This window comes from Eumetopias jubatus, unplaced genomic scaffold (genome assembly GCF_037043125.1).
Source record: "Eumetopias jubatus isolate StellerSeaLion01/CBP00866 unplaced genomic scaffold, mEumJub1_p1.0 scaffold_9, whole genome shotgun sequence".
NCBI classification, from domain to species: Eukaryota; Metazoa; Chordata; class Mammalia; order Carnivora; family Otariidae; genus Eumetopias; species Eumetopias jubatus.
In genome coordinates, this window is record NW_028274815.1 from 40,818,746 (window position 1) to 40,832,149 (window position 13,404).

General features: G+C 51.8%; 1 protein-coding gene across 2 annotated transcripts in view; it reads left to right on the forward strand.

Annotated features, from left to right (window-relative positions):
• The window catches only part of TRABD2A (TraB domain containing 2A), a 51,843-nt gene that overhangs the window by 24,921 nt on the left and 13,518 nt on the right, over window positions 1–13,404 (forward strand). The window contains exon 3 of one of the 2 annotated variants that reach the window (XM_028122491.2): window positions 10,875–11,021. The exons of the other annotated variant lie outside the window; for it this stretch is intronic. Within the exon in view, the coding sequence (XP_027978292.1) occupies window positions 10,875–11,021 (147 nt within the window). The remainder of the gene's footprint in view (window positions 1–10,874; window positions 11,022–13,404) is intronic. 2 annotated transcript variants of the gene reach the window in all.

The window sequence follows — 13,404 nt, forward strand, 5'->3', positions numbered from 1 at the left end:
TTTGACAAAAAAGGCATCTGCCGGACTCGAACCCCCTTGCCCGCTCCTTCAGCCCATGGGCTCCCGCAACAATACCCCAATCGGGACCTGGGTCTCCCCACAGCTGAAGAAGTCTCAGGAAAGAGAAAGAAGCATGCTGCAAATGTTGGACAGGGAGGTTAATCGATTTTTTCCACAGCCCAGAAAGAAAGGGAGAGAGAAGGACTGTAGGGAGGCAAGGGGAGAGCGGAAGGGGAGACATGGTGGGGTGGGGGCGGTAGCGGGACGGGGTGGGGGCGGGTAGCAGGAAGGAAGGGTGGCATTTGAACACTGGAGTAGACTGTCCGGTAGTAAGCTTGTTACTTTTCCGAAGACAGTGCAGATGGGGTGAGTATGTGTCATTGGAGGGATGGAGAAGAGTATGCAGCTGATAAGACATGTTTTGGGGTGGACTGATACTTTTTTTAAAAGGCAGTAGAAGCAAGCACAATATGAAAGCAGACATCCATCTGGCTCACTCTGTTTCCAGAGGGGAAAAGAAAGTCCCTTCAAGTCTCTGTGCTGTCAGAAACTCTATGCTAATTGTAATAATTTCCAATAGTTCTTCCTTTCTTCCTGTCTCCTACCCTTCTTGAAATCTTAACCAATACTCAAAACAAAGCACTTGGCATTTGGCCTAGAGATTTTCTGCTTGTGGATGATTTTTGAGTCTATTCTGTGGGGTAGATGTACTCCTTGGCCATAAGCCTGATGGTGCTGTGTCACTGACGGGATGTCCACCTAGTTGTCATGGGCATGGCTTGGGGGGGGCAGTGGACAGACATGTCCTATGTAGGGCTGTCCCTTCAGGGGCTGTGGTTTGGTTAGGGAGTTGGGAGAGGAGGGAGCATGGTGATTTTGGCATCTCTCATCTGCCTCGCAGGAGAGAGGGTCTGAAATAAGAGGATTGACCTCACATAGTGATCTCTGGGTGAGGGACATTTGTTAATAGACACAGAGAGTGACTTTGAGGCTGTCTCTGAATCTTTTTACCTGAGTGGTACTGTTATAACCAGGATAGGGCATTCAGGAGAAGTAGGTATACTGCCTGTCCTTGCTTAGAGGTGCATGGGTCCTAAGAAGTCGGGCCTTGCCTTGGAAGAAGTAGGCTTTAGACACCTTGGAGAGGTCAAGGCTGGTCTTGCTGCCATCCACCCAGCTTCTCACCGGAGAGAGCATGAACTCGGGAGGCCATGGAACTGGGATTGAATCCTGGCTCCCTCCTCATTTCTTATCTTTTTGACTTGGGGCAAGATACTGAACCTGAGTCCCTTTCCTCATCTGTAAAATACGGTTGATGAAACAAACATCATTGTAGTGAGGAATAAACTAGAGAACCTCTGTAGAGGACCCAGTGCATAACAGACTTTTGATAGAAGCTCGCGGTTACCTTTGCTCCTACCACCCTAAGTGGTTGGGCGTATTTGTACCTACTCAGTACGCTTTTATACTCCATCCCCGTTGATACATCTTTACACCCTTGGTTCCTCTTGCCTCGTTTTATTCTTAGGCATTCTTGTCACCCTAACAGGAGAAACCGGGACAGCATTGGTTTTTTTTATTTTATTTTATTTTATTTCTGAATCCAGTAGTTTGCCACCTTACTTGCCTTTACTCCAAGTGTCCGTCTTGGAATGATCGGTTCAGGAGCCGATCTTGTCAGTGATTTGTTCTGGAGCCGATCTTGTCAGTGATTGGCTCAGGATCCTGGTTTTAAGCCAATCAGCATGCAGAATTCTGGCTTCTCCGATTGGTGTAGGTATGAGCATGTGTCCTAAGCTGGCCCAAATAGATGGAAGAGAGGAGAGGTTAGAGCAGAGGTGTTTGTTTGCCCTGGCTTGACTTGAATGTTCTAGTTATAAGGGTGGTCCAAAAATTAAGCAGGTGCATAGACCAGGGGAGCCCAGACCTTACCACACTCCACTGCTTTTGGCTTTCTGCTGTGTCAGTCTGTTTCCCTATGATTTAAGCCAACTTAGGTTCTGTTCATCCTGATTGCCACTGTCCTTGTAACTGCTCCGTATAAACTCCCCACTCCTTACCTGGAGTCACCATTTTTCTTTACTGTTTTATCAAGTATGTATTTTAAACAATATGGTGTTTGGTCTTGTTTTTTAATTATTCTATAAATGGAACTGTACTATATATTTTCTTCTGTGTCTTGCTGGTTAACCCAAATTGTGTGATATTCATCCATGCTAATGTGTGTGGCTACTATTCATTTTCACTGTTGTGTGGCATCTACCACAATTTTTTTAGTTCTCTTCTTGATGGACATTTGGGCTCTTTCCAGGGTTTTGCTGTTCCAAATTATTTTGCTATAAACATTCTCACAGTAGTCTCCTAGAACCCACATGTGAGAGTTTTATTCCCATATGCCATGGTTTTCCTTTCTATTTAATTAAACTGTAGGAAAGAAAGCTGGGATGACTCTCTTGGGCCACTTCTATGAGCCTCGGTCTTCCTGCTCTGACTCCTCTTTAATTGGCCTCAAACGTTACTGTCTCCTTGGTCTCAGGAATCAGATACCTGGGATCCCCGGCCACTTGCCACCTTCTGCTGGCTCCACAATGACCCCCTCGCCGATCCCCAGCACAGCCTTAGAGACGCTATTTCCTTCCACCCAGACATGAGACCACCGTTTTTGTAGTAGGGCTGTCTTCTTCAAATTCTTTGAGAGCCTACCCACCTGGGTCTCTCGCCTGCAGAACCTGACCTAGCCATAGATTGGCTCCTCCTCTTGGTGAGATGCCCTAGATCCTTCCAGGCAGGGCTGTGGTGAGGGCAGGAGTGGGGTCTGTTGCCCCTATATTTGTTTCCTAGGGCTACCCTAACAAAGTCCCACAGACTGATGGCTTAAAACAACAGAAATGTATTCTCTCCTACTTCTGGAGGCTGGAGGTCCCAAGTCAGGATGTCAGGTAAGCAGGGCCATGCTCCCACTGAAGGGCCTAGAGGAGAATCCTGCCTTGCCTCATACAGCTTCTAGTAGTTGCTGGCAATTTTGGCCTTTCTTGGCTTGTGGATGCGTCCCTCCAACATCACACGCCTGTTTTTTCACCACGCGCCTCCACAGTACCTTCCCTCTGCGGGTGTCTGTCCACATTTCCCCTTCTTGTAAGGATACCATTCCTAATGGATTAGGGCCCACCCTAATGACTTCATCCTAACCTGATTACATCTGCAAAGACCCTATTTCCAAAAGGTCACATTCACAGGTAATGGGGATTAGAACAAATCTTTTGGGGGGAGAAAAGTCAACCCATAACAGCCTCTTTTTTTACCCCGTCTGCTGCCTCTGCGGCTGGTTAGGGAGATGACCTTTGGGTTGACTTGTCTTGCCTGACCTGTGGGGATTTGCACTTGTCGTGTGGTGACGGGAGCTCCTTCTACCATGAGCTCTAGCCTCTGTTTTCCTTCTGTCTCTCTGGGCTTCAGCGCTGGCCTGGCGACTCTGGCTTCCATCCCGTTCCCTCGTGGAGCCTTTACTCTGCCCAAATGAGATGATCACTGGACATTGAGCTATTCCTACGTTGGGCTTACTGGTTGTCTTTGCAGTTGCCACACTCCTGCTGCCCTCTGGGGAGGGACTGGCTCCTGGTGACGTGCTGGAAGCAGCCTCCCAGGACGAGCTTGCCCCGCCATCCTCCTCGCTGCTCGGACTCTCTGAGGCTGTGATCGTTTTTGGCCATGCTTCTTCCTGGACGCCTGCTGGCTCTTCCTGTCATCGCTCCATCGTCCGTCCCGGGCTTAAGGATTTGGTTGCTGCCATGCTCACGGCTCTCGCTGCGGTCCTGTGGCTGCCCGAGCCACCACCGCCCCTGTCGTTGGCCCTCTGGCAGGGCCTGGAGGCCCCGGGACTGCAGAGAAGTATGTGCTCAGGGTGGATACACTGGCCCTTCCATGAACAGAGGTTTTTTGGGGGTACCTTGGATTCCCTCACCCTAGCATGAGCAGAGGAGGTGGCTCAGACAGCACAGGGACCATATGGGGGCCCCTGATGGGCGCCTGACCTGATTCCCTTCTCCATGGAGCTCTGTGGCCTGTGCCAAGGGGAGGAGAAACAATGAAGACAGAGGAGACAGAATGTGAGACCAGAAGGGTCTGCCCCCCTCTCTTTCTGAAATGGAGCAAATCAAATGCTTCCGAGTGGAAGAGTGTTTGAGGTCATTATGTGCAGTCTCCCCTTGAATGCAGGAATCCCCTCTATATGGACATTCCAATTTTGATTGAAAAGTCCCAGTGCCAAGGAGAGCAATATTACAGTTCCCCAGGGAACATCGTTGTACACTTCTGATTGCACACATGTGCTAGTATTCCTGGGAAACTCTCCAAGGTGGCAAGTCCCCCAGTGGTGGCTTATTTGGCCCTGAGCCCTTCCAAGCATAACGCATCTTCCAAGGGAGCCTCAGAGAGAACAACAAAGGTTTCGAGGACCCATCCCAAAGCGCTCTGAGCCCGTCTCCTTGTGTGTTTGCAGAGACCTGCCACGGGGCTCTGCTTGTCCTCCGTCATAGACCCAGGCATGTCCATCGTATCTCAGCTGGGTTGGCCCGGGTTCCGCCAGGACCCTCCATGAGTGGCCTCAGGAGATAAATGAGTTTTTCCCAGCAGGTAGGAAGGAAGTCCTCCTGTGTACCCTGAAGATAGCAGGAATGGCCGGCTGCGAGCTTCACGGGTAGCTGCAGTTTCAGGTGGTCAAGGATAGAAATCTTGACAGGTTGCAAGGGAAGCAGCCTGCTGAGCTCTAAGATCTTGGAGGCCTTTAGTTCCTTCCCCTGGTGGCCCCCGATGGCCCCTGGTGGCACGTGTAGCATGCTTTTCCTGGTCTGTGGCTGGTCAGGCCAGGAGCGTGGCGCTAGGTCGTGGAGGGTGGGCTGATGGGTGCCACGCCCATGGTCGCCATTTGGGATGTGGTTGTGCACATCGGTCACTTCTCTCCTGCTGATCAGGATAACGTTGCTCTCAAACAACGACGTGTCCTTGAATACACGCTCTCCTTGTATTCTGGCTGCTGCAGCACCCCCCGCCAGGTGCTGGGCGTGCCCACGGTGTGGCTGCCGTGGGCCGGGTAATGCTGTAACACAGATTCGCTGCTCTTGGCACCGCCGGTTTTCAGTGGCAGGGCAAAGTGTAGCTTGGGGGCCAGGTAGTGCCATGATGGCCCGTCTCTCTCTGGGGTTTCCACGTCCGCCTAGACTCCCACTGGGTGTTTGTTAATCCCGTACTGCCCTCTGTGACTTGTTGCCATCACACACCCTTTTGTTCTGTCCCACTCCCAGGGGGCACCCCTTAGGCTGGGGGCCAAATCTTCTTCCCCAAACGCAGCTCCGTTTCCCAGAGGACAGGCTGCCGCTCTGGGGGGTGGGGCGGGGCTGCTGCTGTTATTGTTATTATAATTATGATGGGAGTATGTCAGGCTAGTGACTGTGCTGACCCCTCCAGGTGCTTTACGTCCTCAGCCTCTTGTCTTCTTTCCCCTAGCGCCCCTTGCTTGGCCCTCAGGCAAAAAGACTGACAGTGAGTGACAGGGATCTATGTAAGATATCTGCCGCTCAGGGATTTTTAAGAGAATTTGTTGTTCTGCATCAGCCCAAGTAGCTTGGCAAGACAGTAACCATACAGGAAGCATAATTCTTGGAACATCCCCCATGCACTCCAAAAGCCGGACTTGAGAATTGAGAACGTGGATTTCTTCTGAAATGATGTTTTAGGCGGTGGTTTCTAGGTTCGGCCACAGAGAGTTTTGTTTGCATGAAAAGACTGTAGAAGCAATGCCGTTTCAGAAGCATGCTGGTCCCAAAGCCCACCTCCTTCCTGGGGAGGATATGAGTCAGACTCCAGAAACTCTGGTGCGGAGAATTGGCATTCAGGGTCGGAGAACTGAGCCAGGAATTGACTGCAGGGCAGCACCCACCAGTGGCTTTCTGATGACGGTTCACATTTTAAAGAGTTGGATGTGTTTGCTATTCATTTCTTCAGGTTCTTGAAACTCTAGCCCTGACTTCATTCCATCAGTGACTCCCAGCCCGGCCAGCACAGAGAATCACCGGCGGGTGAATGTAGGTGGTGGTTCGGGCTAGCGTAGCTGTAGTTACAAAAGGTGCCCGTAGGGGGCGGTTGCACGGGCTCTTGGTGGTTTCTGGGTGGCTGTTATGAAGCGTGGAGCAGCCCCGGATGCCCTGCATGGATGGATACTCAAGATTTTTTTTTTTTTAAGATTTTATTTATTTATTTGACAGAGAGAGACACAGTGAGGGAGGGAACACAAGCAGGGGGCGCGGGAGAGGGAGAAGCAGGCTTCCCGAGGAGCAGGGAGCCTGATGCGGGGCTCGATTCCAGGACCCCGGGATCATGACCTGAGCCGAAGGCAGACGCTTAACGACTGAGCCACCCAGGCACCCCCGGATGCTCAAGATTAAAAGAAATAAGCAAGCTCCAGAGCAGTGGGGAGAGCATGCCGAGATTTATGTCAACAATGATGTGGTAGATAATGAGTTGCCATCTGTGGTTTGGAAAACACTGGCTTAGAAGATTCCTGGGAAAATCACGCCGTCTGGGTATCTGGAGGAGAAGGCTCATCTGAGATTTTGGAGAAATGAACCTGAGTCCTTGTAGGATTGTCTGAAATCTTCGTCTGTGCAATTGCCTGGATTTTTCCTTGGGGCCTGCCTGCGTCAGCCTGAGCCTAGAGCAGAGGTCCTGGTGATGAGGGAGGCAGAAACAGGCTCACCTCTGGCCCGGAAGGCTGTCCTACAGCCCCCATAGTTTCAGTAAGGATCAAGTACTTGCTGGTGGCTACATTCATAAAGGATCTCGTGAGTGCCTGTGAATCTCACCGATGGTTAATACTGAACTGAATTATAAGCACCATAGAAATCCCACGAAAGTAGTTTTATGAGCGTAAATTCGAAGAAGACGTTGACGATCTCATAGCCCCGGACGTCACCTCCCCTTGTGAGCACCAAGCATGTAACTACCAGCTTCCTACAGCGGGCATGCAGCTCCCTGTGCCCGTGGGCCCGTCCCCGCGCTACTTAAACACACCCACTAAGTTGCACCGTACAGCATCCCGAGAATTCCTTCTCGGCCGTTGCTCTCGACGATCCTGCCATACTAGGACAGGTTTGGGTTGGGGGCAGTGGGGACACTGCTGGGGCGACCCTGGACTTCTGCATCCAGCCTGCTTTTCCCTGGAGAGGAAAGCTTCATTTTTGTCCTTTCTTGGCAGTCAGAAATTTCCCTTTTCCTTTTTTGTGATCTGCCGTAGTCATTAATGTTATCTTAAGGATAAGGGTAAGTCTCAGGCTGCATGTACTTCAGAAACCGTGGGGGATAGCCCTGTTTGCCAAACCCCGGCTTTCTATCCCATGATTGTTTTGTCTTAAGTTACAGTGGATAGCTTCAGTACTCGTCTGTGGAAAGGCGTCTGAATGCTTCAAGGCCAAAGGAGCACAAACAGAAAAGCAGAGAAGATAGCTCTACATTTCTCTGTCTATCATGTGTCATTCGTCTGTCGGCTTTCACACACAGAGACTGTCCCAGGAAAAATACACAAGACACTGGCCACAGTGGTTGTTTTTAGGGAGGGGGATTGGGGTACAGGAATAGGAGGGAGCTCTTTTTCTTCGTACTGTTTGAAACTTTTACCATATTCATATGAACTGTTAAGAAGAGTAAGCTGAGACTGACACGTTTTGACTTGTGTCTCCAAATCCTTAGGTTCAAGTCCTAACCCTCAGGACCTGAGAATGTGACCTTATTTGGAAATCGGGTCTTTACAGATGATTTAAGATGAGGTCATTGGGGTGGGCGCTAATCCAATATGACTGGGTCCTTATACAAAGGGCAAATTTGGACACAGACATACATGGGGAGTGTGCCATATGGAGATTGGAGTTATGCAGCCACAAGCCGAGGAACGAGGAACGACCAGAAGCTTGGAGAGAGACCTGGAGCAGATCCCTCCCTAATTCCTTCAGAGGGAGCATGGCCCTGTCAGCACCTTGATTTTGGACTTCTGGCCTCCAGAACTGTGAAACAATACATTTCTATTGCTTCAGCCTCCCAGGTTGTGGTCCTTTGTTATGGGCAGCCCCAGGAAATTAAGACAACACGTGAGAAAATGTTAGCAGAGTCTCCAAGGAAAGGCACTGGTGGAATAGAGAGGAGGAGGGGTGGGTGGCAGGGAGTTGGTTAGGGATGAGGTGAGGGCGCCACCCCGCCAGGACCCTGTACTTGCTCCTTTGCCCTGCCTTCCCTTCCTGGTCGCCTGCTTCGGCTCTCGGTTGGACAGGCTGCCCAGGAACAGTGCCAGGTGAGATCCTGCAATGCGGGGAGGCTAGGTCAGTGACAACGCCCCATCAGGATCAACCTCCTGGGAGAGACCCCCGTGCTCAACGTGACCGAACACGGCTGTTTCCGAGGAGTTTGCTAATCTGTGAGTCACATCCTGACACCCCAGATTTCTCAGACTGGCTCCGACTTTGCCAAGCTCAGCAAGGAGAGTGAATTGCCTAAGAATGACCAACAATCATGACTCCTGTCAGACTGAGCGGGGCCTTTCGAGGTGCCACAGTAGGTCTCTGAGGAAGCTGGGTCTGGACCTCCACGGTTTCAGCCGGCTGAGTCTGGGGCTGTGTATTGTTTTTGTGGCTCCGTCTTGTGCTCTCTGACTCCTGCTCTGGGGCCTCGAGACTGGCTGCAGAGGACGAGGGGTAGGTACCTCCTACAGCTGCCGAGGCACACACAGAAGGCCCCCCCTGGTTTGGCCCCAAAGAAGACCCCTCCAGCAGTGCCTCAGGGCCCTGCCTCTGGTTGCATGGAGCTTGATCATCAAAAGTAAACGTAAGGAGCAAAGATAAACATCCCAGCAGAGGCTTTGGAAACCTGTTGGACAGGTGAAATGTCTTTAGGGTAAATGACATTTGACCACATTGTAAAGGAACTGAATAAACAAAGGCCTGATTTAACCTGCCAGGCGGGCCACCCAGTCTTCTTCATTTTGCCGATCTGCCCGTTCAGCAGGATGGGTGGCTCAATCTTCTCTAAATACCTAAATATAAGAACACCTTCAGAAAAGCATTTGCGAGTCAATGGAAACTCTCGGAGGAAGGTGTGTAAGCAGCCGATAACCTGGGTTTGTCCTGAATAGCTTTAGGAGAAGAGCAGAATCCATCAGCACGTATTTGTGAGCCAAGCAGAGATTGAGAACTTGGTTTGGAGGAGACATTGAGAGACAATGTGTGAGACATTGAGAGACAATGTGTGAGACCTTGGCCTGGGGCCTGGCAGACCTGAGAGGGGCTTCATTCTGCCCCTCCCCCTCCTCTCCAAAGCTGTGTTCCTCCAGCTAACGGCGAAGAAGTCATTGAGCCATTCCCAGTGGTGGTGGAGAGGTCCCGACTGTGTGGCTTTAGAATCCAGAGGCTCATCTTTGTGGAAGACTGAGTTTCCTCACTTAGACCATAATTTGTGGATGGGCACCTGGGTGTATCTATCTGTCAGCTCATGTCATCAGTAGAGGGGTGGGGACAGGGCATGGCCCAGAAGGTCCAGGCCCAACAGAGCAGAGGGGGACGTTTGGACAGGAGACGAGGGGATTTTACAGAGGGACCTGCCCCCACCGCCTTTGCTTAAAGCCTCAGCACGGGGACAGCCAATATTAGAGTAACCGTGGGAGACAGGGCCATGGGAGGAGGGCGTACAGCAGGTGTGTGTCGCCGTGGCCTGTGGGAAGCAAGTCACCAAGTCCCCCTGCCTCTTTGCCCTCAGAATGAAGAGGATGTGTGACAGGAGAAAGTAAGGGGGTTGGGGCTGCGTAGGGTCATCTGCTGACTTGAGACCTGTAATATGTTGTCTCCAGATAATCGAGAACTTCCTGCTGAAGACCTCTCAGAGTGCTCAGATGGACCCCGCCTGTGTGCTTTTCTGCAAATGGGGAGGGAATATTCCAGCCGGGCAGTATCTGTACACCGATTACTGGGGCAGCACGTGGAAGGGCAGCTGTTGAAGGTGATATGTCTGCATCCACACCCGGGGACAGCGAGAGAGAAAGTGCCTTGGCATCTTCAATGTTGTCAGGAGCCCCGTTTCCTCCCCCCCCCCACCCCGGTGCCAGAATCCCACTTCCCCCTCTGTCCCAGCTCTCCAGTGCCATGGAGAATCCACTGTTTTGTAAAATTCCTCGAGGCTGGATTTTCCCAAAGGATGTGCCAGGGAACCCTTCTCTTGTGATGTGTGCCTCAAATAAACTTGGGAAACACTCTCCCCTTGGGAAGAACCGCAGCTCACGTGAGTGTATCAGAGACTCTGAGAAACTCGTGAAGATAAACCTGTTTGATTTTGTTGGGCCCTCGTTTCTCACTTTTCCATAACTTCTATTAACGTCCCACCGACCCAGTGACTCCATCAGGCGGCACACGCCACACTGACGGTTAGAACAGACTCGTGGATGTCGTGTGTACTTTCCTGTCCAGTCCTTCGTGTAAGGGAAGCTGTTGTCGGTCTGTCCCTGTCTGTGTGTCTCCAGCTGCCTCCTGCCTTTCCTCCCCACCTCCTTCAGACATTCACCTCAAGCCCTTCTCTGGTCTCTTCACCAGGCAGGCGGTCGGTGTCCCTTTTTAAGGCACTTCCTCCAGTGTGACCCACAAGGGGTCAGCTTGGGCAGGGCTGTCCTCCTTTTCTTTGGACACCGCCCAGGGATTTGAGTTCCCTTTTTTAGCAGCAGTGTCCATGTCCTTACACAACAAACGCAGAGGTGAGGCCATTGCCAACCTTGGACAAAAGAAATAAGATGGCAGCTCGTGATTGCTGTATCAGTGAACTTAAAAGGGCCCTGTGTTTTCTCCCCGTAGGTCATCTTTGCTTTGAACCAGACCCTCCTGCAGCAGGAGAGCCTTCGAGCAGGCAGCCTTCAGATCCCCTACACGACGGAGGATCTCATCAAACACTATAACTGTGGGGACCTTGGCTCCGTCATCTTCAGCCATGACAGCTCCCAGGTGAGGGCCCTTGTCCTCTATCCAGCTCAGCATGCATTTAAACACAAGAATAAAGACTTGACCTGCTGACGCCTGGACCTTCTGTGTACAAAGGATCGAGGTCATCCAGGGCCCCAAAAATAAAATCGGACAGGTTTAGATGTTGAAGGAGAAGCCACAGCTAACAGAGGTATTCTTTATGGTACATGGGAACTGAGGAGGTTGTGTTGATGAGCGTTAATTCTCGGATCCCAGGCAAAGGATGAAGCTTCAAGGGATCCAGTGGCAGGCCTCATGGTCCGGGGTGGCCTCCGGAGCAGGGAAGGGATCCTAGTGCGGAAGCCCCTGGCTGACTTAGGCAGCACTTCTGGGAAATGATGAACCAGAACCTCGACTGCAGCTTAGCGGTGGCTTCTACTGAGATGAGTGTGTTGTCTCCAGCCCCAGGACCGGTGTCCTCCTGCGGGAGGAGGGTGTGAGTGGTGCTGGGGGTCTGTTAGATCTGGGGAACCTGTCGTAAGGAAATGTGAGTGAATATAAGCGGTGAACAAGGAATGGCAGCCTGGGGAGAGGGACAATCGAGGCTGGATCCAGCGTCAGCCCCGCAAGCGTCAAAAGATATAATGAGCTTTCTGGAGAGTCTAGGGCTGGTGGAAGTAAAACCCGGGCAAAGCAAGCCAGGGGAAGGGGAAAACAAGGAATGCACTAAAGAAGGGAGAGTAGAATTTATGGTGATGACAGTTCTTATGGGCACTCTTGGTGGATGTTGGGGGAGTGGGGAGACAGGTCAAGGTCAACTGGGACATCAAAATGTGAAATGGAAGGAAAAGCTAATATGGACGGGGGATTTGGACGTTATATGGGCAAATGGGCCACCTGGCTGGGCGGTCAGGGATAGGGGGCCTTAGGCTTCCCTTCCCTGTGGCTCCTCAGACCTGTCCTGCTCACAGCGCCCCCACCGGTGGTGTGGGGTATTGAGGTTTTCCCTCCGCCATGCCACGCGGGCCAGGCTGGTCTGGCTGAGGGGTGCAGGTCGTAGGGCTCATTTGGCATCTAGAAGGGAGAGCAGGATGGTAGTGGGAGGCCGCCCTGCACACTCTGGGCTGCCTGTGGGGGGAGGGGGCTGGTACAAAGGAAGTGCTGGCACTTGCCACCACCACGTGGTCTTGCTGCGGGGAGGGGAGGAAGCCACAGTTTGTCCCCTGGGAAGCTGGATAAAAGAGTAACATCCTTGTGGGGAGGCTGCATTCCTCTGAGCTTTCTTCCCCTTGACAGCCCATAGGTAAAACCTATCTCGTGTGTCACTCACTGTCCCTTGTGTCCCTTGTGTCACCTGTCACATGTGTCACTCACAGCACCAGCTCAGCCATGGACACATCCCAACCCATCATGCTCGCACCCCAACCCCCTTACTTTCTCCTGTCACACATCCTCTTCATTCTGAGGGCAAAGAGGCAGGGGGACTTGGTGACTTGCTTCCCACAGGCCACGGCGACACACACCTGCTGTACGCCCTCCTCCCATGGCCCTGTCTCCCACGGTTACTCTAATATTGGCTGTCCCCGTGCTGAGGCTTTAAGCAAAGGCGGTGGGGGCAGGTCCCTCTGTAAAATCCCCTCGTCTCCTGTCCAAACGTCCCCCTCTGCTCTGTTGGGCCTGGACCTTCTGGGCCATGCCCTGTCCCCACCCCTCTACTGATGACATGAGCTGACAGATAGATACACCCAGGTGCCCATCCACAAATTATGGTCTAAGTGAGGAAACTCAGTCTTCCACAAAGATGAGCCTCTGGATTCTAAAGCCACACAGTCGGGACCTCTCCACCACCACTGGGAATGGCTCAATGACTTCTTCGCCGTTAGCTGGAGGAACACAGCTTTGGAGAGGAGGTGCTGTGGAGAAGGGACTGGGGGAAATGGACAGAAGGATCACTCATAGACGACATGATTTTTTAAAAGACGATAAAGGTGTGGATGAAGGCTTTGGACTTGAATGAAAAAAAGTATCATTTCAAGGAAATAGCGAAAGGGGATCTGTTGTCAGTAAACGGAAATTGTGGCTACGCCACAGAGTGAGGACGTTCAGAAGGCCTTTGAGTGGCTACTGCAAGTGGGAGAAGCAGCCAGTGCAGACACCCTGTTTTATAACTGAGTAAACCTTGTGAATGGTTAACCTTGTTAAATCCCTGGGTGGAGGAGAGAGCATGCGCCCGGGAGGAGGGGACCGAGATGGGGTGGGGAGAGAACTCGTGTGTCACCTCACCTGCAGCCTCTGCTGCAAGATTGTCACAGTTTTGGTGTCACAGCACCCTGTTGTTGGCCCTGAGACCGCAGTTGGCTAACATGTGTGCCAGAGCCAGGTGAAATATTTGCCAGGAGGGCAAAGAACATTGGAGAAAGCAAGA